This window comes from Anarhichas minor, unplaced genomic scaffold (genome assembly GCF_050575085.1).
Source record: "Anarhichas minor isolate MPS153535 unplaced genomic scaffold, ASM5057508v1 ptg000028l, whole genome shotgun sequence".
Taxonomy (NCBI): domain Eukaryota; kingdom Metazoa; phylum Chordata; class Actinopteri; order Perciformes; family Anarhichadidae; genus Anarhichas; species Anarhichas minor.
The window spans coordinates 10,858,187-10,884,996 of NW_027466474.1; the positions used below are offsets into that span (position 1 = coordinate 10,858,187).

Sequence of the window (26,810 nt, forward strand, 5' to 3'; positions counted from 1 at the left end):
TAAAACAAACAAATCAACCATGTGTAGTTTTGTAGTTTTCTTACCGTTATCTTGGGCATCAGGGTGTCTACCTCGGCAATAATCTGATTCAGCAGCACTGTGTCATTGCAGCGTGATTGTACTGCGGAGACCATTGCGGCCATCATCAGTGCAAGACCTGTAATGTTCTTCATGTCTTTGAAAGAGACCGTGAGACAGCGCTGGTAGGTTGAGCAGAGAGGTTGAATACCCTACACACTCTAATTTGTCACATTATATTGACATCCTGACACGCTGAAACCACAGTATACAGGCACGTCAGAGGAAGAAAACACCAAATAAGGACCAAAGGATGATTTGTATCTGTTTTACTATGTTCCACGGGGTGCAAGGCGTTATTACTAAGCAATCACCTGCTAATCCCTTATCAGCAAAACTCCCACCAAGAATTGCTTGTCATCACCTTGTCTTAACATTGTATGAAGGTTTTTCCGAATGTCTACGGGTGGAATATCATTTCAACTTGCATATTCACGTTGTATCAAGTGTATTTTAGTGATGGCTGTTTGCTCACAGGTGAATTTGACATCCTGCTGTGAAACAGAGATGCTTACAGACCTTTTTCACACTGGACATTTTGACTTGTTGCAACAGAAAAGCACAGGTGGAAGTGATGTAATGAATGATGACCCACTTTATTTTAAGTGTTGACAGTGAGCCAGCAGGCAGACATTGTTAATGTCAGTAATATTTTTAGGTACACTTGCACTTTTTCTGCAATGACAAGTCAAAATGACTGCGGGAAGTAAGAACATAGGAAATATTTTTGCATCAAGCTTCTTGCCCACACATTAGAAAAAGGAAACTGTGACTGACAGACACAATTCCAGCCTTGCTTCAGTTTCCTCTCTACTCTCATTCTCATAATACAGAGATTTATGTTGTTATTATTGAAATAAAATGAACAAAAAAGCTATATCTTCACTCGAAATAATGTTACTTAAAATAATTTCAGTAAAATATTGATGGCTGCCAGCAATCATACCAATCATTTGAAAGACAGAGCAGTTGAGGAGTACTTAATTGAAATTGCAACATATGTCATTCGACAAGTTCGAAAACTAATAGTTGACAAGATTGCAGAGTAGAGGAGAGCCTGAAGATCACACTTAAACTAACACAATCACATCTCCACATTTTACATACACTGATAACCTTTGTAGAGGAGCCCCATCTTCAGGTGACATTTGTAACTTTTCACAATGAAACCAGAGCAGGTTGTTTTTAGAGGGACACAAGCCACAGAAAAGTCAGGAATGCTCCAAATAAACACGTTATTTAATTTTTGCCCTGTCATGTTTCAGCTGCCATGAGATGTTAGCTGTCCCACTAAAAGAGACATGCCCCCTCTACACTCTCTGTTTGCAGTTAAATAACTGTTTGAGGCACAAAGATTTTAAATGATCCTGCATTTCACAGAGAAAGCAAAGGCCGAGGAAACTTTTCTTTCCCCTCTTACTCCAGTAATCATCTCATGACATATCAGATTGTGCGACCCTTTGGAAGAAGCCCAATCACCTAGTTGGGAATCACTGGCCCACACTGCTCTACGAAAAGGAGTTGAAAATAACTCAACCTCAGCCAGCTAACAGTAAAGTGCTGCTTACCAGTGGTGGAAGATGTACTCAGATCTTTTACATAAGTAAAAGTAGCAAAACAACAAAATAATCTGAACAAGTAAAAGCTCTGAATTCAAAATTTTACTTAAGAAAAAGTACAAAAGTATAAGCATCAACATATACTAGAAGTACTAAAAACAAAATGAAAGTACTCATTATGCAGAACAGTACATTTCAGAAAAATATTACATTATAATACTGACGATCATATACACTGCTGGGTTGCAGTCAAGTCTCATCTTTATCCATGATAACACATTATAATGTATTTGTTAATTTTATTTAGTAGCATTAATCAGAATCTGCAATGTAACTACTAATTAAATGTATCACATAAACATATTGGAGTGTGTTTTTTATTGATGCTGTATTTGTTTGTTTGCTAAAAATGTCTTTACTAAACAACTTAATGAACAATTTCACCCACATTGATAAACAAGAGGATGTGTGGGCATGAACAATTTCATTTCTAAAATTTGAATTATTACCAACTATCACCATCAGCTGTCTACAACTAAGATATGACATCAGATACCACATGAGTCAATCTAAACACCAGCTGATTTACATTGAAATGGCTGCATTTTGTGGTTGGAAGATATGGTTAGAAGCTCATACATATTTTCTCCCTTTCTTTGTTTTCAGTGAAATGCCATGCCAGCCAGCTCATGTGTTAGTGCCATCTGCTAATCCAAGCAAGTCCTCTCTCTTTATTTATCTTCAAAAGTCAGAACACTTTGTGTTATATTGATATTCACCATACATACTGTTTGCCTTAGTTTATTGCACTAGTATGAGGTTTTAGTGGAGATCTTTTTTTTATGATGTTCTGTAGATGCAAACTGACTTTTATTTTGTATCATAACGTATGTCAAATGTTTACATGCACCAAACCCCTGGATATTTTATTTATTAAATTATTTTACACGTTTTATCTCACATTCTTGTTGCTCTTTGCCAGTTTCATTATTAAATCGGCAATATTCCTGTTTTTTATTGTTGCTTTAAAAAAGGTTATATGAACACGTATTATTATTAATTATTATTATTATTATTAGCGTTTCCTACTGTTAATGTGTAAACCTGAAAGCGTTCTTCACTGTGTTCTTCAGCGTGAAACTGCTGCTACTGGTTAACCGGAGACTTTTACTTGAACACTGATGATGGATCGCTCATACCCAAAACATAAGCACAAGAAACAGACTTTAACAACAAACCACTGTGCCATTATAATTTATTGATGTATAAATACAAATAGTACAAAAATAAGATATGTAGGAAAATAAATATTATGTTTCACAATAAATAGAAATAACTTATTAAGGACATGTCATTGTATTGTTCTCCAGTGCTATTTTGGAACAAATCTTGACTTTCTCCAAAAATCGTTTTATGCCACATTTCTGGGTTGTGTTCAGAGGACAGTGTGTGACATTCTTTGCTTTCTGAAACAAAATCATTGTGACAATTTCAGATTTAAGCCCTCAAAGATTTAGCTGAACACAAAACTAAAGTGAAGAAGAAGATGTTTGACATTAAAGAGCATATTCATTGTTGGAACAGAAGCTTTATAGAGTAACAATTAGACATTTAATTAATGCATTCTGGCTGAACACATGTTCAATCACATTGAATTTATCTTTACCGTGTACTGCAGCAACTGACGGTCGAGGGTTGATACATCGACTGGATATGATGCTGGGAGTTCCTTCCGAGCCTCCTTCAGAGCCATCTCAGCCTTACAGAAGAAGCTTTCCTGTGAAGAGAAAGACACAATTAGTACAGTAGTGGCATTGAACATGTTGGAGTTAGCACGGAATCAATCTGAAGAAACCAGCTGAGCTTCATCTTAAGCAGTTCATAAGTTCCATGCAAGTTTACATCTACTATGTCAGACAAATGTCATGTGTACAATAATCCCAATAATTAGAAATGGTTTCCAACATACCACACATGATTGTGAATCTGGTGATATGTCTTTGATCGTTGTGTTCGGGTCCTTCAATGACAAGATATGTAAATCAGTATATTATAAAACAAACAAATCAACCATGTGTAGTTTTGTAGTTTTCTTACCGTTATCTTGGGCTCCTTCATCAGGTTGTCTACCTCGGCAATAATCTGATTCAGCAGCACTATGTCATTGCAGCGTAATGGTACTGCGGAGACCATTGCGGCCATCATCAGTGCAAGACCTGTAATGTTCTTCATGTCTTTGAAAGAGACCGTGAGACAGCGCTGGTAGGTTGAGCAGAGAGGTTGAATACCCTACACACTCTAATCTGTCACTTATATATTGACATCCTGACACGCTGAGACCACAGTATACAGGCACGTCAGAGGAAGAAAACACCAAATAAGGACCAAAGGATGATTTGTATCTGTTTTACTATGTTCCACGGGGTGCAAGGCGTTATTACTAAGCAATCACCTGCTAATCCCTTATCAGCAAAACTCCCACCAAGAATTGCTTGTCATCACCTTGTCTTAACATTGTATGAAGGTTTTTCCGAATGTCTACGGGTGGAATATCATTTCAACTTGCATATTCACGTTGTATCAAGTGTATTTTAGTGATGGCTGTTTGCTCACAGGTGAATTTGACATCCTGCTGTGAAACAGAGATGCTTACAGACCTTTTTCACACTGGACATTTTGACTTGTTGCAACAGAAAAGCACAGGTGGAAGTGATGTAATGAATGATGACCCACTTTATTTTAAGTGTTGACAGTGAGCCAGCAGGCAGACATTGTTAATGTCAGTAATATTTTTAGGTACACTTGCACTTTTTCTGCAATGACAAGTCAAAATGACTGCGGGAAGTAAGAACATAGGAAATATTTTTGCATCAAGCTTCTTGCCCACACATTAGAAAAAGGAAACTGTGACTGACAGACACAATTCCAGCCTTGCTTCAGTTTCCTCTCTACTCTCATTCTCATAATACAGAGATTTATGTTGTTATTATTGAAATAAAATGAACAAAAAAGCTATATCTTCACTCGAAATAATGTTACTTAAAATAATTTCAGTAAAATATTGATGGCTGCCAGCAATCATACCAATCATTTGAAAGACAGAGCAGTTGAGGAGTACTTAATTGAAATTGCAACATATGTCATTCGACAAGTTCGAAAACTAATAGTTGACAAGATTGCAGAGTAGAGGAGAGCCTGAAGATCACACTTAAACTAACACAATCACATCTCCACATTTTACATACACTGATAACCTTTGTAGAGGAGCCCCATCTTCAGGTGACATTTGTAACTTTTCACAATGAAACCAGAGCAGGTTGTTTTTAGAGGGACACAAGCCACAGAAAAGTCAGGAATGCTCCAAATAAACACGTTATTTAATTTTTGCCCTGTCATGTTTCAGCTGCCATGAGATGTTAGCTGTCCCACTAAAAGAGACATGCCCCCTCTACACTCTCTGTTTGCAGTTAAATAACTGTTTGAGGCACAAAGATTTTAAATGATCCTGCATTTCACAGAGAAAGCAAAGGCCGAGGAAACTTTTCTTTCCCCTCTTACTCCAGTAATCATCTCATGACATATCAGATTGTGTGACCCTTTGGAAGAAGCCCAATCACCTAGTTGGGAATCACTGGCCCACACTGCTCTACGAAAAGGAGTTGAAAATAACTCAACCTCAGCCAGCTAACAGTAAAGTGCTGCTTACCAGTGGTGGAAGATGTACTCAGATCTTTTACATAAGTAGAAGTAGCAAAACAACAAAATAATCTGAACAAGTAAAAGCTCTGAATTCAAAATTTTACTTAAGAAAAAGTACAAAAGTATAAGCATCAACATATACTAGAAGTACTAAAAACAAAATGAAAGTACTCATTATGCAGAACAGTACATTTCAGAAAAATATTACATTATAATACTGACGATCATATACACTGCTGGGTTGCAGTCAAGTCTCATCTTTATCCATGATAACACATTATAATGTATTTGTTAATTTTATTTAGTAGCATTAATCAGAATCTGCAATGTAACTACTAATTAAATGTATCACATAAACATATTGGAGTGTGTTTTTTATTGATGCTGTATTTGTTTGTTTGCTAAAAATGTCTTTACTAAACAACTTAATGAACAATTTCACCCACATTGATAAACAAGAGGATGTGTGGGCATGAACAATTTCATTTCTAAAATTTGAATTATTACCAACTATCACCATCAGCTGTCTACAACTAAGATATGACATCAGATACCACATGAGTCAATCTAAACACCAGCTGATTTACATTGAAATGGCTGCATTTTGTGGTTGGAAGATATGGTTAGAAGCTCATACATATTTTCTCCCTTTCTTTGTTTTCAGTGAAATGCCATGCCAGCCAGCTCATGTGTTAGTGCCATCTGCTAATCCAAGCAAGTCCTCTCTCTTTATTTATCTTCAAAAGTCAGAACACTTTGTGTTATATTGATATACACCATACATACTGTTTGCCTTAGTTTATTGCACTAGTATGAGGTTTTAGTGGAGATCTTTTTTTTATGATGTTCTGTAGATGCAAACTGACTTTTATTTTGTATCATAACGTATGTCAAATGTTTACATGCACCAAACCCCTGGATATTTTATTTATTAAATTATTTTACACGTTTTATCTCACATTCTTGTTGCTCTTTGCCAGTTTCATTATTAAATCGGCAATATTCCTGTTTTTTATTGTTGCTTTAAAAAAGGTTATATGAACACGTATTATTATTAATTATTATTATTATTATTAGCGTTTCCTACTGTTAATGTGTAAACCTGAAAGCGTTCTTCACTGTGTTCTTCAGCTTGAAACTGCTGCTACTGGTTAACCGGAGACTTTTACTTGAACACTGATGATGGATCGCTCATACCCAAAACATAAGCACAAGAAACAGACTTTAACAACAAACCACTGTGCCATTATAATTTATTGATGTATAAATACAAATAGTACAAAAATAAGATATGTAGGAAAATAAATATTATGTTTCACAATAAATAGAAATAACTTATTAAGGACATGTCATTGTATTGTTCTCCAGTGCTATTTTGGAACAAATCTTGACTTTCTCCAAAAATCGTTTTATGCCACATTTCTGGGTTGTGTTCAGAGGACAGTCTGTGACATTCTTTGCTTTCTGAAACAAAATCATTGTGACAATTTCAGTTTTAAGCACTCAAAGATTTAGCTGAACACAAAACTAAAGTGAAGAAGAAGATGTTTGACATTAAAGAGCATATTCATTGTTGGAACAGAAGCTTTATAGAGTAACAATTAGACATTTAATTAATGCATTCTGGCTGAACACATGTTCAATCACATTGAATTTATCTTTACCGTGTACTGCAGCAACAGACGGTCGAGGGTTGATACATGGACTGGATACAGTTTTCTGTATTCCTCCAGAGCCTTCTCAGCCTTACAGAAGAAGCTTTCCTGTGAAGAGAAAGACACAATTAGTACAGTAGTGGCATTGAACATGTTGGAGTTAGCACGGAATCAATCTGAAGAAACCAGCTGAGCTTCATCTTAAGCAGTTCATAAGTTCCATGCAAGTTTACATCTACTATGTCAGACAAACGTCATGTGTACAATAATCCCAATAATTAGAAATGGTTTCCAACATACCACACATGATTGTGAATATGGTGATATGTCTTTGATCTTTGCGTGCTGGTCCTTCAATGACAAGATATGTAAATCAGTATATTATAAAACAAACAAATCAACCATGTGTAGTTTTGTAGTTTTCTTACCGTTATCTTGGGCTCCTTCATCAGGGTGTCTACCTCGGCAATAATCTGATTCAGCAGCACTGTGTCATTGCAGCGTGATTGTACTGCGGAGACCATTGCGGCCATCATCAGTGCAAGACCTGTAATGTTCTTCATGTCTTTGAAAGAGACCGTGAGACAGCGCTGGTAGGTTGAGCAGAGAGGTTGAATACCCTACACACTCTAATTTGTCACATTATATTGACATCCTGACACGCTGAAACCACAGTATACAGGCACGTCAGAGGAAGAAGACACCAAATAAGGACCAAAGGATGATTTGTATCTGTTTTACTATGTTCCACGGGGTGCAAGGCGTTATTACTAAGCAATCACCTGCTAATCCCTTATCAGCAAAACTCCCACCAAGAATTGCTTGTCATCACCTTGTCTTAACATTGTATGAAGGTTTTTCCGAATGTCTACGGGTGGAATATCATTTCAACTTGCATATTCACGTTGTATCAAGTGTATTTTAGTGATGGCTGTTTGCTCACAGGTGAATTTGACATCCTGCTGTGAAACAGAGATGCTTACAGACCTTTTTCACACTGGACATTTTGACTTGTTGCAACAGAAAAGCACAGGTGGAAGTGATGTAATGAATGATGACCCACTTTATTTTAAGTGTTGACAGTGAGCCAGCAGGCAGACATTGTTAATGTCAGTAATATTTTTAGGTACACTTGCACTTTTTCTGCAATGACAAGTCAAAATGACTGCGGGAAGTAAGAACATAGGAAATATTTTTGCATCAAGCTTCTTGCCCACACATTAGAAAAAGGAAACTGTGACTGACAGACACAATTCCAGCCTTGCTTCAGTTTCCTCTCTACTCTCATTCTCATAATACAGAGATTTATGTTGTTATTATTGAAATAAAATGAACAAAAAAGCTATATCTTCACTCGAAATAATGTTACTTAAAATAATTTCAGTAAAATATTGATGGCTGCCAGCAATCATACCAATCATTTGAAAGACAGAGCAGTTGAGGAGTACTTAATTGAAATTGCAACATATGTCATTCGACAAGTTCGAAAACTAATAGTTGACAAGATTGCAGAGTAGAGGAGAGCCTGAAGATCACACTTAAACTAACACAATCACATCTCCACATTTTACATACACTGATAACCTTTGTAGAGGAGCCCCATCTTCAGGTGACATTTGTAACTTTTCACAATGAAACCAGAGCAGGTTGTTTTTAGAGGGACACAAGCCACAGAAAAGTCAGGAATGCTCCAAATAATCATGTTATTTAATTTTTGCCCTGTCATGTTTCAGCTGCCATGAGATGTTAGCTGTCCCACTAAAAGAGACATGCCCCCTCTACACTCTCTGTTTGCAGTTAAATAACTGTTTGAGGCACAAAGATTTTAAATGATCCTGCATTTCACAGAGAAAGCAAAGGCCGAGGAAACTTTTCTTTCCCCTCTTACTCCAGTAATCATCTCATGACATATCAGATTGTGCGACCCTTTGGAAGAAGCCCAATCACCTAGTTGGGAATCACTGGCCCACACTGCTCTACGAAAAGGAGTTGAAAATAACTCAACCTCAGCCAGCTAACAGTAAAGTGCTGCTTACCAGTGGTGGAAGATGTACTCAGATCTTTTACATAAGTAAAAGTAGCAAAACAACAAAATAATCTGAACAAGTAAAAGCTCTGAATTCAAAATTTTACTTAAGAAAAAGTACAAAAGTATAAGCATCAACATATACTAGAAGTACTAAAAACAAAATGAAAGTACTCATTATGCAGAACAGTACATTTCAGAAAAATATTACATTATAATACTGACGATCATATACACTGCTGGGTTGCAGTCAAGTCTCATCTTTATCCATGATAACACATTATAATGTATTTGTTAATTTTATTTAGTAGCATTAATCAGAATCTGCAATGTAACTACTAATTAAATGTATCACATAAACATATTGGAGTGTGTTTTTTATTGATGCTGTATTTGTTTGTTTGCTAAAAATGTCTTTACTAAACAACTTAATGAACAATTTCACCCACATTGATAAACAAGAGGATGTGTGGGCATGAACAATTTCATTTCTAAAATTTGAATTATTACCAACTATCACCATCAGCTGTCTACAACTAAGATATGACATCAGATACCACATGAGTCAATCTAAACACCAGCTGATTTACATTGAAATGGCTGCATTTTGTGGTTGGAAGATATGGTTAGAAGCTCATACATATTTTCTCCCTTTCTTTGTTTTCAGTGAAATGCCATGCCAGCCAGCTCATGTGTTAGTGCCATCTGCTAATCCAAGCAAGTCCTCTCTCTTTATTTATCTTCAAAAGTCAGAACACTTTGTGTTATATTGATATTCACCATACATACTGTTTGCCTTAGTTTATTGCACTAGTATGAGGTTTTAGTGGAGATCTTTTTTTTATGATGTTCTGTAGATGCAAACTGACTTTTATTTTGTATCATAACGTATGTCAAATGTTTACATGCACCAAACCCCTGGATATTTTATTTATTAAATTATTTTACACGTTTTATCTCACATTCTTGTTGCTCTTTGCCAGTTTCATTATTAAATCGGCAATATTCCTGTTTTTTATTGTTGCTTTAAAAAAGGTTATATGAACACGTATTATTATTAATTATTATTATTATTATTAGCGTTTCCTACTGTTAATGTGTAAACCTGAAAGCGTTCTTCACTGTGTTCTTCAGCTTGAAACTGCTGCTACTGGTTAACCGGAGACTTTTACTTGAACACTGATGATGGATCGCTCATACCCAAAACATAAGCACAAGAAACAGACTTTAACAACAAACCACTGTGCCATTATAATTTATTGATGTATAAATACAAATAGTACAAAAATAAGATATGTAGGAAAATAAATATTATGTTTCACAATAAATAGAAATAACTTATTAAGGACATGTCATTGTATTGTTCTCCAGTGCTATTTTGGAACAAATCTTGACTTTCTCCAAAAATCGTTTTATGCCACATTTCTGGGTTGTGTTCAGAGGACAGTCTGTGACATTCTTTGCTTTCTGAAACAAAATCATTGTGACAATTTCAGTTTTAAGCACTCAAAGATTTAGCTGAACACAAAACTAAAGTGAAGAAGAAGATGTTTGACATTAAAGAGCATATTCATTGTTGGAACAGAAGCTTTATAGAGTAACAATTAGACATTTAATTAATGCATTCTGGCTGAACACATGTTCAATCACATTGAATTTATCTTTACCGTGTACTGCAGCAACAGACGGTCGAGGGTTGATACATGGACTGGATACAGTTTTCTGTATTCCTTCAGAGCCTCCTCCAGAGCCTTCTCAGCCTTACAGAAGAAGCTTTCCTGTGAAGAGAAAGACACAATTAGTACAGTAGTGGCATTGAACATGTTGGAGTTAGCACGGAATCAATCTGAAGAAACCAGCTGAGCTTCATCTTAAGCAGTTCATAAGTTCCATGCAAGTTTACATCTACTATGTCAGACAAACGTCATGTGTACAATAATCCCAATAATTAGAAATGGTTTCCAACATACCACACATGATTGTGGATATGGTGATATGTCTTTGATCGTTGCGTTCGGGTCCTTCAATGACAAGATATGTAAATCAGTATATTATAAAACAAACAAATCAACCATGTGTAGTTTTGTAGCTTTCTTACCGTTATCTTGGGCTCCTTCATCAGGGTGTCTACCTCGGCAATAATCTGATTCAGCAGCACTATGTCATTGCAGTGTGATTGTACTGCGGAGACCATTGCGGCCATCATCAGTGCAAGACCTGTAATGTTCTTCATGTCTTTGAAAGAGACCGTGAGACAGCGCTGGTAGGTTGAGCAGAGAGGTTGAATACCCTACACACTCTAATTTGTCACTTATATATTGACATCCTGACACGCTGAGACCACAGTATACAGGCACGTCAGAGGAAGAAAACACCAAATAAGGACCAAAGGATGATTTGTATCTGTTTTACTATGTTCCACGGGGTGCAAGGCGTTATTACGAAGCAATCACCTGCTAATCCCTTATCAGCAAAACTCCCACCAAGAATTGCTTGTCATCACCTTGTCTTAACATTGTATGAAGGTTTTTCCGAATGTCTAAGGGTGGAATATCATTTCAACTTGCATATTCACGTTGTATCAAGTGTATTTTAGTGATGGCTGTTTGCTCACAGGTGAATTTGACATCCTGCTGTGAAACAGAGATGCTTACAGACCTTTTTCACACTGGACATTTTGACTTGTTGCAACAGAAAAGCACAGGTGGAAGTGATGTAATGAATGATGACCCGCTTTATTTTAAGTGTTGACAGTGAGCCAGCAAGCAGACATTGTTAATGTCAGTAATATTGTTAGGTACACTTGCGCTTTTTCTGTAATGACAAGTCAAAATGACTGCGGGAAGTAAGAACATAGGAAATATTTTGCGTCAAGCTTCTTGCCCACACATTAGAAAAAGGAAACTGTGACTGACAGACACAATTCCAGCCTTGCTTCAGTTTCCTCTCTACTCTCATTCTCATAATACAGAGATTTATGTTGTTATTATTGAAATAAAATGAACAAAAAAGCTATATCTTCACTCGAAATAATGTTACTTATAATAATTTCAGTAAAATATTACTGGTGATGGCTGCCAGCAATCATACCAATCATTTGAAAGACAGAGCAGTTGAGGATTACTTAATTGAAATTGCAACATATGTCATTCGACAAGTTCTAAAACTAATAGTTGACAAGATTGCAGAGTAGAGGAGAGCCTGAAGATCACACTTAAACTAACACAATCACATCTCCACATTTTACATACACTGATAACCTTTGGAAGAAGCCCAATCATCTAGTTGGGAATCACTGGCCCACACTGCTCTACGAAAAGTAGTTGAAAATAACTCAAAAGTATAAGCATCAAAATATACTAGAAGTACTAAAAACAAAATGAAAGTACTCATTATGCAGAATGGTACATTTCAGAGAAGATTTACATTATTATATTATACTGACGATCATACTCTGCTGGGTTGCAGTCAAGTCTTACCTTTATCGGTAATCAGCACATTATGATGACGCCAAACTGCACAATAAACAGCGCTGCCTCTGTCTCCAAATACACGCGCGTAAACTCATGAAACGTAGGCGATGCGCATATTTAATTGTATGAATATATAATCACACAAGGGATGTAATCGGTTGATCGTCAATATTAACTGTATAAAGTCTTACCTTTATCCATAATAACACATTATAATGTATTTGTTAATTTTATTTTGTGGTATTAATCAGAATCTGCAATGTAACTAGTAATAAATGTATCATATAAACATATTGGAGTGAAATGTACAATAATTGTCTTTGAAATACAGTGGAGTAGAAGTATACAGTATAGCGGAAAATGTAAAAACTCAAGTAAAGTACAAGTACCTCAAATTTGTACAGCACTTGAATAAATGTACTTAGATATTTTCAACCACTGCTGCGTACACACTGATAAATCAGTAATACCAATCTAATGATCACATATTAAGGCCTATTTTGTTGTGTTCCTACTTTTCCTTCCGTAAATGATTTGAATACTTCTTCAAACAGGGTTAACAGGGTTATTATTCGGGTTATTTATGATTTTTTTTTTTTAATCTATATTAATATTGCAACATCATGTTGAGGAACTCTACTAAAGTGGTAACTGACCAACTATGCTTTAAGAAACACAAAATATCTACGTTTTAATAATGTTTCTGAGCTTGGATAAGAGAAGGGTGATTCTGACAAATGCCTTTTCCGTCCCCAGGCCATTACTACACTTCATCAGGAAATATGATTAGAATCTTTCTAGATGCTATTTGGGTTTTATCTAAAGATAGTTTTGGTAAACCACATGACGTCACTAAGTGTTGTCATGCTATTTGCAGTGATGTGGCTACATTTCATGTATTTGCTAAGACTGTGCGAAAAGCCCCTGGAGCTTCCACTCCTGTTACTCATATAAACCATCTTCCATGTGAAAAAAACTTGTAAAAAATAAATTAAAATGGCCTGAGAATGACCATTAGATAGATAGATAGATAGTTACTTTATTAATTCCGCAAGAGGAAATATTTTCAATACAGCAGCAGTTATGGTACAGGTAAATAAAATAACAGCGTAAAAATATTAAATATCAAATACAAATATCAAATGCACAATATATACAATAAGAATAACAGAGTACAAATATTAGATGTAAAAATGCACAATATATACAATGAAATATATTAAATGAACTAACTAAACAGTAGTGCAAAGATTTAACCAAACAACAAACAAACAACAGTGAAGCGGTGTTATAGTTATAAATGTCTGGTTTTAGATACAGTGCTACAATCCAAGTAAAGAATGAAGTTTAATTTTGAAATATTGCAACATGTAAATGTAAATGATTGGCTGGAATTTCGCAAAAACAAAACAGCGCGCCTTTTACTGTATCAACAAATGAACCCGGCCACCAGCGTTTTACTTCCCACAGAAAATCATTCCCTCGTCGGCTAAACGAATCAATAAGCTCCGGTGAGTGTGGACCAATCAGAGCAGGAGAGCGTCAGAGGCGGTCAGCCAATAGGCAAGCGTACAAGATTTAGGCTAGTGCGCCATTTTGCTGCGTCCACAGCCATCCGGCAAGATGGTCCCCTTGCTTTGTCTCAACCTGACCGGAGTTGTTTCGGTATTCTGAGGCTATTCCTGCTTCTGCACCATCATACATCTGCAAATTAGATTGAGCTCGCCCCTTCTACCAAAAACGAAAGGTGTCTATACAAGTCAAGAAATGGCGACGGTGAAAAGCAGGTAGGAACACCGTTTAGCTTGTTTGTTTAGACGAAGTCAATTCTGCATTGATTACTGTAACTGCGAGCCGGGCCGTTGGTGCCTATTGCTAGTTAGCAAGCTAGGCTAGCTGAGCTGTAGCTATTAGCTGTGCAGCCGGCAAGGATTAAATTCGTACACATGCGGACTCAGATGTGTAACGTTATATGTTGTACAGGATATTTGTTAAAGTAAACAACCATTTAAAGCGCAATTCTGTTTGTGTTGTAGCTGGCTACATGTTACAGTGCTACTTTGGATGCTTCTAGGTAACGTTACTACCAGGCTGCCGTTAGCGCGCTGGTTCGTGCCAGTGCATCACCAAAAAGGAGGCCTGCGCGTGCATTTTTCCGTTGCATGCACATGCATTTGGACGTTTTAATGCACTGTCGAGATTGCAATTTAACCAGGGCAGTGTGGGCCAGTGGAAATAAGTAGTTGCGAATTAACGGCGACCGCTTTAAACCTGCTAACGATAGCGAGCCTAAACTTGGCATTGATAGTCAGGAGTTCCTGTGTTGTCAAAACATGGAGGTTGAGGATAAAGAAGCAGCTCGGAGCTGTTAGATGCAGAAGGGTGCGCTGCTTGCACTGACACTGGATTTTGGATACATTTCGGGCTGGTTGCTGCTGGCAGGACTGAGTGATGGCTCCACACAGCGGATAGCTAATATCTAATCAGCACATTATGATGACGCCAAACTGCACAATAAACAGCGCTGCCTCTGTCTCCAAATACACGCGCGTAAACTCATGTAACGTAGGCGATGCGCATATTTAATTGTATGAATATATAATCACACAAGGGATGTAATCGGTTGATCGTCAATATTAACTGTATAAAGTAAAGTCTAGTATTCCCCCCCCCCCCCCCCCCCCCCCCCAATAGACTAAAAACAACCAAAACATTGTCTGGAACCTTTGACTTAACCAGTATAAACATGTCCATAATAAATATAATTCTGTGTATTTATTGTTACTACTCTGTCTAGAAAATATGTGTTTCAAATATTCACATGGTTATATGAAAAAAAAAAAAATATATATATATATATATAATAGATTCGTGGATTTCTGGTAATAATTCATCCAGGGCTGCTGTGTATCTTACGTCTCATCATGGCCTGTTACATGTGTATCAGTGCTCTGCTGTCTTATACAATATGTATGTATTTCTTGCTTGTCGTTTAGTGGAAGAATTGAGTCTTGTGCCAGGCAGCTTGGAGAAAAGAATACAATTATCAAATGTATTTTAGAAGTTCTGCTGCTTTGAATTCAATTAAATACGCAAATGATGGAACCTTAAACACAGGCTATGGTAATACAGAAATGGTGGAGTTGTGATATCAAGTACTGATCAGTATAGGCTGTAAAAACACCGCTTGCTTGTATTTGGTCTCTGTAACAAAAATAAAATAATAATGCTATCTACATATATTTACAAACTAAAATCTCTGTAATTCAGACACAACATTGTAAAACCTCTTAATTTACCAGTGTGTTCATCAGGAAACAAATCTCCAAATGTCTCTGCAGGTAAAATGAGTCTGGCTTCTTCTGAATCTCACCAAGATCAAATGTCAGAAAAAGCAGAGGAGGTAAGTCTGCAGCTTCTCTGGTTGTCAAACAATGTGTTTTAACCTCCGTGTGCTTTTTTTTTATACAGGAAAAAAAGAAATCAATTAAGGCATTTGTTTAGTGTTTTTGTTCTTAACTGTCAAGCTATTTAAATATGTCTTGTATTCTCTTCAGCCTGGAAGCTCAACAGAAACTATGAAGCCCTCTTCTCGCAACAAGAGGTGAGGAACCGTATGGTCTTAAATGTGTCTGTTATTGTTGTGTTTGGAGTAGCATGTTCTCAAAAGACACGGGTGGAGATATTAAAGCTGTGTGTCAACTCGTTTTAGGAAGCCCACTACTGTATCTAAGCACACTGGACTGAAAGAATCCGACGCCTCCGCTGAGAGTGAAAATGAAGGTGCCACTTCTGACAGTCCTTCAGACAATACAAGCAGTGCATCTAAAGGTATGAACTATGGAGGTACTTGTTGGTCTTAATCAAGATACTGTTGATGCTGATTTGACACTTTTCTGCTTTTGCCTCTGTTTAGGCACTTTAGTGATGAGGCCAGCTGGAAATGATAATAAAGGTGCCATGAAGCTCAGAGTAGATTTCAAACCGAAACATACAGGTGACTGAATTCAATTATTTGGAAACTATTTATTTTTGGTATGTAGATGATGAGAACAAGCATATGGTTTTAACGTAAATGGACTGGATTGCCTGAAAGTAGAGAAAAAAGTGAAATGAAGAAAGTGTCAATTATTGATTTCTTTCTTCCTCCTCATCACAGATGATACCCTGCAGAAGAAGATAAACTGCACTGCCTGTGGTAAACAAGTAACCCAGTTTCAGCGCAACGCTGTGCACGAGCATCCTGCTCTCAAAGTACTCATTTGCAAGGTAGGAAAGTTCAAATATACTTTCCAACTATTTTCATCGCCATCATAGGGAAGCTCCACACTGATATTTTTCGGTCTTTCCATTCTGGATGTCTGACGGAATTATTTCCTCTCCTTCTAGTCATGCTACAAGTATTACACAAGTGATGACATCAACAGGGACTCTGATGGGATGGATGAGCAGTGCAGGTAAGGCATTTTACACATTTTATTTGTTAAACTAAAGTAATAAGAAGCAAAATAGACGTAATAAGATATGAAGACTAACATTGTCGGACGGGCTGGGATCTCTAAAGAACATGACATCGCACCATGATGATTTTAGTTTGACATGGAATTCACACGAAAGCTTGTTTTTTTGTTGTGTTCAAAGTTTTTGACATTTTATACATATGTTTTGGCTTGGTCTTTATCCAAGTGCCAATCATTTAGGAAATGATAATATATGTGAAAACCTCAATTGCTTTATGCCCTAAACTTTGTTGAACTGTTCCTACCCAGGTGGTGTGCTGAAGGTGGCAAGCTCATCTGCTGTGATTACTGCAACAATGCCTTCTGCAAGAAGTGCATCCTGCGCAATCTGGGCAGGAAGGAGCTGTCTGTCATTACTGATGAGAACTCAAAGTGGCACTGCTATGTCTGCCGGTCAGAGCCCCTCCAGGATCTGGTCTCCAAATGCCACAGCATCATGGAAAAAGAAGAACTCAAGGAACGTAAACCAGACAAAAGCGAGGAACGCGAGAGCAAGAGACACAAGAACAAAGCAGTTAAAGAGCACAAAGCCATTGTCAATGGGAAAGAACACGCCGAAAGCTCAGGGACCATGACATTCTCCTACAAAAAACTGCAGGTGCCCAAAGAACTCATAAAGAAAGCAAAAAAGCTTGTTGAAACTACAACTGGTCTGAACAATACATTCATCCAGTTCATCCAACAGGCAGCTGAGGAACAGGGAGATAAGTCTATCAGGTATCGGCATTTGAAAGCCTTCAGGGCCGTGCTTGCTGATTTGAAAAAAGCCCACAGTGCTTTGGAGGCAGCTTTGGGGCCTGAATTCAAAAACATGGAGTTGCAGAATGGTAACGAAGGGCAACATATTGTGAGAAAGAGCACTTATGTTGTGTCTCCTGTAGAAAACGACCACATGGATAATATGACTGATGCAGCAGAGGATGCTGACGACCTAGCAGCGAAGGATGCTGACGACCTAGCAGCGAAGGATGCTGACGACCTAGCAGCGAAGGAGGCTGACGACCTAGCAGCTAAGAAGGCTGACGACCTAGCAGCGGCGGAGACGGCCGACGACCTAGCAGCGGCGGAGACGGCCGACGACCTAGCAGCGGAGGAGACGGCCAACGACGTAGCGATGGAGGAAGCCGACGTAGCGATGGAGGTCCCCGATGTAGCGGCGGAGGAGGTCCCCGACGTAGCGGCGGAGGAGGCTGATAACTTAGACGCGGAGGAAGATGAGGAGGCTGACCACGCTGAGGTGGAGGTGGAGGAAGCTGACCACACTGCGGTAGAGGAGGCTGACCACACTGAGGAGGTGGAGGAGTCTGACCAGGCTGAGGAGGTGGAGGAGGCTGACCACGCTGAGGAGGTGGAGGAGGCTGACCACGCTGAGGAGGTGGAGGAGGCTGACCACGTTGAGGAGGTGGAGGAGGCTGACCAGGCTGAGGAGGTGGAGGCTGACCACGCTGAGGCGGAGGAGGCTGACCATGCAGCGGCGGAGGCAGACACGAGGCAGCATAATGAGCAGGAAGTGTCGGATGAGACTAAAATGAAAGACAACCAAACAGAAACTGATGTAACCAAAAAGACAATTAAAACTGAAGTATGTGACGATGGGCTAGTGTCCGCTGGTGAAATGTCTCTAGATCACGACATTATGTCTGTGCCTCCTTCGGTTCCAGAAGAGCTTTTTCAGATGGTGGAGAGTCTTGCGGATTCCACCATGCTCTCACAGTCCGACACCGATTTGGTCACAGACGCTGTTAAAACGTCAAATGGAAACTCAAAAGACTCTCAACCTCCCCAGCCCAAGGTGAAGAACCTCATAGTGAAACTGACTCCTGTGCCAGTCGTGACGACACGTGGTTCAAGGTCCTCCAAAAACAAAGAAAAGGCTGCAGAGACGCAGAAAAAGTGTGAAGAAGTTCGTGGGAAGGAGAAAGGCGATGCTGCTAAAGCAGCAGCAGATAGGACTGCCAGCCCACCACCCAGCCGTCGCTCTAGTAGATTGAAGACCACTCCCCTGAGGAAGCAGGCTGAGAATAAGGGCAAAGAAGAATCCTCCGAGTCAGAGGAAGATGGTAAGGGCAAGGCCAAATCCTCCAAGAAATCCAGTAACAACAACAAAGAGAATGTGAAGGAGACCAAGGATTCAGAGATGAAGACAATGGATTCTGACTCTGACGAAATTCCTAACATACTGCTGGAGAAAGCGGCAGCAGGCCACAGCACAGATGAGGAACAGGGAAGCACAAGTGCTAAAAAGTGTTTATTCAAACTCAAAAACACATCCACACAGGATACAGACAAAGCGTCCAAACGCAAAAGGAAGTCTGAAAGCTCTGATTCAGACTTGGGGAACAAAAGTAAAAAGACAAGCAAGAATAAGAAACGGAATGGCTCCGACTCGACCAACTCTGACTCTGACCAGGAGAAGGAGACTAAGAGTAAATCGACCACAGTGAAGAGGAGATCTAGCCGCGTAAAGAAGCAGGATGAAGCCAAAGAAGAAGAAAAGAGTTCACCTGAGAGGAAGGCAGCCAAGCGGAGAAGGTCTTACGAAGTGAAGCGCAGGGGAAGGAGCCCCAAAGCAACCTCCAAGCTGCAGATGTCCTCCAGTGAGGAGGAGGAGGAGGAGCAGGCTGAAGGTGATTCCGGAGAGGACAGCGACGAGCAAAAGATCAAGCCCATTGTGGAGGATAACGTGGTTGGAGGAAGAGGACCTTTTCATCAGTCCTCGGGTAATTCTTTCTAGAAGAGTTTAGTGGCCCTCAGCGTCCATGAGTTACGTAGTTATAAGTTAAACATTCTGGGAACCACGCTCATTCTCCTTCTTGCCGAGAGTTAGATGAGAAGAACATTGTCGTGTCTGTGGGTAAATACAGTGCCTTGCATAAGTATTCACCCCCTTGGACTTTTCTACATTTTGTCATGGTATAACCACAGATTAACATTTATTTCATTAGGATTTTATGTAATGGACCAACACAAAATAGTCCATCATTTGGAAGTGGGGGGGAAATATTACATGGATTTCAAAATTATTTACAAATAAAAGTCTGAAAAGTGTTATATAGTGCATATGTATTCACCCCGTTTACTGTGAAACCCCTAACAAAGATCTGGTGCGACCAATTGCCTTCCCAAGTCACATAATTAGTAAATAGGAAACACCTCTCTGCAATTTAATCTCAGCATAAATACACCGGTTCTGTGAAGGCCTCAGAGTTTGTTAGAGAGCATTACTGAACAAACGGCATCATGAAGACCAAGGAGCTCACCAAACAGCTCAGGGATAAAGTTGTGGCGAAGTATGAAGCAGGGTTAGGTTATAAAAAAACATCCCACGCTTTGAACGGAGCACCATAGAATCAACCATCAGAAAATGGAAAGAATATGGCACAGCCGCAAACCTAAGAGAAGGCCGTCCACCCAAACTGACAAGCCAGACAAGGAGAAAATGAATCAGAGGAGCAACCAAGAGGCCCGTGGTAACTCTGGAGGAGCTGCAAAGATCCACAGCTGAGGTGGGAGAATCTGTCCACAGGACAACTGTTAGTCGTGTACTCCACAAATCTGACCTTTATGGAAGAGCGGCAAAAAAAAAAAGAGCCATTGTTGAAAGTGAACCATAAGAAATGTGGGAGACACAGCAAACATGTGGAAGAAGGTGCTCTGGTCAGATGAGACCAACGTTTTTTAAACTTTTTAGCCTCAATGCAAAACGCTGTGTGTGGCAGAAACCCAACACTGCCCATCGCCCTGAGCACACCATCCCAACAGTGAAACATGGTGGTGTAGCCTCATGCTGTGGGGATGCTTCTCTTCAGCAGCTACAGGGAAACTGGTCAGAATTGAGGGAAAGATGGATGGAGCCAAATACAGGGCAATCCTTGACGAAGGATACATATGCAATCAACACTTTTCAGATCTTTATTTGTAAATAATTTTGAAATCCATGTAATATTTCCCCCCACTTTCAAATGTTGGTCCATTACATAAAATCCCAATGAAATACATTTTAGTCTGTGGTTATACCATGACAAAATGTAGAAAAGTCCAAGGGGGGTGAATACTTATGCAAGGCACTGTATGTAGCTGGAGCCAGCAGGCAGTTAGCTTAGCATAAAGCTAGCCTGGCTTTGTCCAAAGGCAACAAAGTCTGCCTACCAGCATTTCTAAAATCACTCTGAACATCTCATTTGTTGTGTATTGAGTAACTTCCTAGAGTCTTGTGTAAAATAAAGAAATATGAATTCTATGGCTGGTTCATAGATGTTCTTTTGCACTGCACAGTGGAAAACCAAAGTTTTACAACGTAGCTGTAGATTTCTCTCTGACCAGAGTGAGTTTATGTACAGGGTTACAGGAAACAACGGGCAGTGTGAACTAAGCATTAGTCAAAATGTCACATGATTCCTTCCATTAACAGCACGTGTGCTATTTTGTTGTACAGGAGATGAAGAGGATGATAAAGGGAGAGTCTCTCAGGATTGTGAAGACGATGATGATGATCCTGAAAACAGGTACTTGCAAAACAACAAATTGTAAAGATGGAGGCAATCAAGAGGCATGGCTACATCATGCAAGGTCCACAGTGAAAGTTTTATTGTTTACTGGGTGTTGTAGGAAATTTAAGGCTTTGAAAAGGCCATCGGGTAGAGCTGTTTAATATAGTAGCTCAGCTCTGACGGCCTATTGCAATACTTGACTCACCAGGCCCAGAGTGAAGGCTCACAGCCTGGTCTCCACTGAAGAGTGTTGAGTAGCTCCAAGCACAACTTGAAACCACATTCCTGTGACGTAATAGTAAAGTGCAGAAGAGCCTTTTCTTTCTTTATGTATTTACTTGTGAGTAAATGTAACATTTTCAGTCATATTTTCATCAAACATAATCAATTATTTGTTTAGAAGTCACTTGATTCAAGAAATGAATAATTTACATTGACAATGTGAGTCTCTTTGTTCATCAAGTTAACTCTCTAGAAGCACATTTGATGTGATTGGTGTGAACCTCCTTATTTTTTCTGTTTGTCTGACTTTCTTTCAATTTCTCCTGAAGGATTGCAAAGAAAATGCTTCTCGCCCAAATAAAATCCAACTATTCTTCTGGAGCAGAGAGCTCATCTGATAATGAAGGAGCAGATAAGGATGACAAATCCTCCAAGAAAGCTAAAAAGGAAGATGGCGAGGATGATGACTACGAAGATGAAGAGCAAGGTAGTTTACCACCTGGTTTTGATATAAATAAGCCTCTTTTATTGTGAATCATCTCAAACTATTGGTTTCTCTCTTTTGAAGACGAGGATTCAGAAGCCTCCAGTTCTGAAGTTGAAGTGAAGAAGCGTGGAGGACGCCACAAATTGCTTCGTCATAAACTCTCGCTGAGCGAGGCTGAATCGGGAGAGGAGAAAGCTGCCGGTAAAGACAAGAAGAAGGGGGGCAAGAAGAAGTCGGGCCAGAAAGGTATTTCAGAACCTTTCATTTTCCTCATGTGTCACGTCCAACAACACGAGCACAGATGTCCTGACCTCTGATACCGGGAGAGTGACTTTTGTTTCTTCGTCTTTCTGTCTGTCCCTCAGTTCGCAGCGATGACTCTTCAGACTCGGACTTTGAGAAGTCAGAGTCCAGTGACGAGTCGGGGGTAAGCGAGGAGCTCAGCGAATCAGAGAACGAAGGGAAACGTCGAAAGACCAGGTGAGAAGAGGGAGAACTTCAACCAATCAATAGTAACTTATTACTGCCACCAGATCTGGATTGATCTCCTGCTGCTCTTGCTTGAATGGATTCTGCTTTGTGGTTCTGTAGAGCTGCCAAGAAGAAGGATGAAGCGAAACAGAGAAGTTACAAGCAGCAGCAGAAGAAGAAGAAGCGACGCAGGATCAAAGTTCAGGATTCCTCTTCCAGCAATGAGAAGGTGTTTGAAATGCAGAGCACTCGGTGGTCTTGAACTGCCCCAAAGTTTCTTCTTTTCTACAGCAGGATTTGCCAGGTGGACGAAATGGATCCACATAACCTTTAGTAGTCAAGTCACGCATGACACATAAAATGTGATTTGAACTTACCCCTGGGGTGTGTTGTGAGGAATATTGAGGGCACAACTTAATCATGGGGCTGCTGGGCTCCTGATCAGAGGCAGGGAATTATTTTTTCCTGAGGGCTGAAGATCAGAGGGCTGAATTTCATGCTTATTTCCACAGAGTGGAAAGGAAGACGGTGATGAGGATGATGAGGAGCACAAACAACGCAAAAAGATCCGCAAAATCCTGAAGGACGACAAGCTGCGGACGGAGACGAGAGATGCGCTGAAAGAAGAGGAGGACAGGAGGAAACGTATAGCGGAGCGAGAGGCACTCAGGGAGAAACTTCGAGAGGTAAAACTGAACTGTTGTTGTTCTGAAGCACAGGCACGTTGTCTGTTGACAGCACAGGCTCTCCTACCACAGTCCTGCTTATAACGCAGCTAACGGAGGTTGTATTGACTTGCATTAGGATGTGTTCAAGCTCTACTCAGTAAATTGAGAATTGGACAAATGTGAATTATAATGCTATCATGACGTGGTCAAATGGTATCTCCTAAAATGTAGTTTTTGGCAATAAACCTGCCTTGTTTGAAGGAGATGTTTCCCCAGCAAAATAAAAATAGATATTAGAGAATGAATTATGAAGTTTAACTTACTAAAACTAGCTCTAAGCAATTTATTATTGATTAAGACTACTAATGCTAAGATGTGTTTTTAATCAAAGCAAGTATTTACAAATAAAAATACATGTATTAAAAATACAATAATATATTTCTCAAGCATATGAATTGTGTTTTTATGCAAAGGTAACATTTCAAAGTTTTGACGGTTGAAATTATGTTTTAAGACGGCCGTGAGTCGGTGTTAGAGCTTCGCTTTCAATATTAGTTATTAATATAGAAAATTTGAATCAGCAGATCAGACTATTAAAAAATCGGAAATTCCAATTTCTGGTTTTTTTATTTATTTTTTTTAGATGCAATTGGTGCATCTCTAATATAAATCTGGCCAGACGAGTAAAAAGTCTGATAATTAGCAGCGAGCCCTACTAGGTGACAGAAGGTCTTAACAATAATCTATTAACTGTGGTAAATGGTGCTGCTTTTTTCTTAAAGCTTTATTAAACATGTCATAAACCCTGCATTTTTTGCAATTTCATAAAATACACTGACCGGTTTGCTGTTCATTTTTGTGTATAATAGTGGTACTACTAGTGCTATTATAGTATTAGCTTGCTTGCACTAATTACACTGTTACCATACCTGCATGAGGCTTTGAACAATTACATTTAATATGAATCATTTAAAAACCAAGTCTGCTATCGTGTTCATTAGGAGAGTTTAAATCATGTACAGTATATCTTTTCTTTTCTTTCTTAAGTATATCATGCACTTGTATAGATATGTACTAGTTGACGCATCGGTGGATGTTTTGTAAGACGTTGGTATTAGAATGATGAAAGGTGTCATTATGAGACGCTTAAAGAATGACAGTTATATGATAAAATTGCGTATTCCTGGATATGGAAAACGCTGATTGAAAAGTTGTAAAAGATATTTTTCTTTCAGGTAATATTTGATTGACTTTGCTTTTGAAATGAACCGGACGTGTGCGTGTGTGACTCCGCTCTGTCTGTCTCTATTGCTCATCCTTATTCAGGTGCTGGTGGTGAAGGAGTCTTCCCATGTACCCTGTCAATGTCCCATCACCACCAAACTGGTGCTGGATGAGCAAGAAGAGACCAAGGAGCCGCTGGTGCAGGTGCACAGGAACCTCGTCACAAAACTCAAACCTCACCAGGTTGACGGTGAGGTCACAAAACAAAAGACCCTGTTTTCTGTTTCTTGTAATTGCATCCACATTTTGGGAAATTCCTTGAACTTCTGCGTTATATCGCCGATTTCATTTTTATCATCAAATTCCTCAGATTCTGTCCATGTTTTCTGCATCATGGACATCGTGGGCCTCATGTTAGCCAGAATAAGCCTGCATGTGAAACACGGAGATGCTCTGGACTAACGTCCACGCCTCTGTTTTTGTGTTTCATTTCAGGGGTGCAGTTCATGTGGGACTGTTGCTGTGAATCTGTAAAGAAGATCAAGAAGTCTTCTGGCTCCGGCTGCATTCTCGCCCATTGCATGGGTCTGGGGAAAACTCTGCAGGTATGGAGGAGAGAGCAGCACTAAAGCTGCCAAACATGAATGAACAAACTGTGGCATTTGAAGCCTAATACAACATATTTTGGGTTTCACAAACCTGCGATAGTGCATGAAAGAACTGTATATGTAATCTGCCACCATGAGCCTGTTAAACCCTGATGAGTTAATCTGTGTTTGTGGACCAATGTGGTTTAACACCGTTGGCCACATTTGACTGTAGTTCTGTTTTTGCCCTGTAGGTGGTGACATTACTTCACACTTTGCTGCTTTGTGAGAAGCTCGAGTTCACCACAGCACTGGTGGTTTGTCCCCTGAACACTGTCCTTAATTGGCTCAACGAGTTTGAGAAGTGGCAAGTAGGACTGAAGGATGACGAGAGTTTAGAGGTAAGGAGCTGCCTTGTTACTATTTGACAGCGGTGCCATTTGTTTTTTGTGTGCTTCTATTTCACTCCTGATGTATGGTTTCTCTGTCTATCTTGTGTCTACCAGGTGATTGAGCTGGCCACAGTGAAGAGGCCACAGGAGCGAGCATATGCCCTCCAGCGATGGCAGGATATGGGAGGCGTCATGATCATCGGCTACGAGATGTACAGAAACCTGACGCAGGGCAGGAACATCAAGAGCAAGAAGCTCAAAGAGATCTTTCAGAAGTCACTGGTGGATCCAGGTACGGTGCTGTGTTTGAACTGCAAGTAGACATACATTTAAAACATCCCTCTCATGTATGAGGTTGTTTTTTTTCATGAGAGTGAACAGAAAACATTTTTTCAATGCTGATGGGTGACACTTTTTCTTTTGTTGTCTCAGAATGACAGTTTTGTGGCACAGTGGTCTCAGTCTGAACAGTCACTTCTTTAATCGCACCAAGATTACTTTCACTACACTTCCTTGCTTGTTGGTCCAGCATACACAATATTGGTGGTGCTAGTAAAACACGATGGACAGCTGTGAAAGTTTTTCCAAGTAATGATTAAATAAAACGGGATCGGTCAGCGTTCAAAAGAATTTTGTTATAATTTTATTGCAAATTCTCAGCTGGCATCCATTAGACATTCATGTGGCATTGGTCAAATTAGTCTCCATTTGATATGTTTGTTTCATCTGCATGCACTTGCTAGAGGAAATTACTTCGATATTGTTGTTGATACACGTGTGTCTGTTCAGGAGCGCGATGTTTTCAGACTTATCATTTGTCCACGTTAGAATTGGCGTAAAATCTTGGCATTAAATTCGAATTGATCATTTATTGCTTTCAAAAGATAGTGAAAGAAGTCCAAAGGACATCACTCTGTTGTTACACCAGTTACAAGCTCAAAAATATTATCAAAAGTATTTCACTGGTTTTTCATGAAGCAAATAAAAAGTACATATTAATCGGATCGACTAGTAGGATTTCATAATGAGCAGTTATCTTCTTTTTTCCTCTCCTTGACTCCCTCCAGGTCCAGACATGGTGATCTGTGATGAAGGTCACATCCTGAAGAACGAGGCGTCTGCTGTGTCCAAAGCGATGAATTCTATCAGGACGAGGAGGAGGATTGTGCTCACTGGAACGCCTCTGCAGAATAACCTTGTTGAATGTGAGACTGCCTGGTTATATAGATGATGTCAGACCAAAATGTGAATGTATCTAA

General features: G+C 39.2%; 1 protein-coding gene across 1 annotated transcript in view; it reads left to right on the forward strand.

Annotated features, from left to right (window-relative positions):
- The first annotated feature begins 14,092 nt into the window (after positions 1 to 14,092).
- atrx (ATRX chromatin remodeler) overlaps positions 14,093 to 26,810 on the forward strand; it is a 30,120-nt gene continuing 17,402 nt past the window's right edge. Inside the window, exons 1-19 of the mRNA XM_076102852.1 lie at positions 14,093 to 14,277; positions 15,832 to 15,893; positions 16,048 to 16,094; positions 16,203 to 16,321; positions 16,407 to 16,487; positions 16,650 to 16,759; positions 16,880 to 16,947; positions 17,260 to 19,730; positions 21,446 to 21,515; positions 22,052 to 22,209; positions 22,291 to 22,455; positions 22,575 to 22,689; positions 22,801 to 22,909; positions 23,193 to 23,366; positions 24,675 to 24,822; positions 25,068 to 25,177; positions 25,414 to 25,560; positions 25,666 to 25,843; positions 26,619 to 26,756. Coding sequence (XP_075958967.1) covers positions 15,837 to 15,893; positions 16,048 to 16,094; positions 16,203 to 16,321; positions 16,407 to 16,487; positions 16,650 to 16,759; positions 16,880 to 16,947; positions 17,260 to 19,730; positions 21,446 to 21,515; positions 22,052 to 22,209; positions 22,291 to 22,455; positions 22,575 to 22,689; positions 22,801 to 22,909; positions 23,193 to 23,366; positions 24,675 to 24,822; positions 25,068 to 25,177; positions 25,414 to 25,560; positions 25,666 to 25,843; positions 26,619 to 26,756 — 4,465 coding nt within the window. The 5' untranslated portion in view covers positions 14,093 to 14,277; positions 15,832 to 15,836. The remainder of the gene's footprint in view (positions 14,278 to 15,831; positions 15,894 to 16,047; positions 16,095 to 16,202; positions 16,322 to 16,406; positions 16,488 to 16,649; positions 16,760 to 16,879; positions 16,948 to 17,259; positions 19,731 to 21,445; positions 21,516 to 22,051; positions 22,210 to 22,290; positions 22,456 to 22,574; positions 22,690 to 22,800; positions 22,910 to 23,192; positions 23,367 to 24,674; positions 24,823 to 25,067; positions 25,178 to 25,413; positions 25,561 to 25,665; positions 25,844 to 26,618; positions 26,757 to 26,810) is intronic.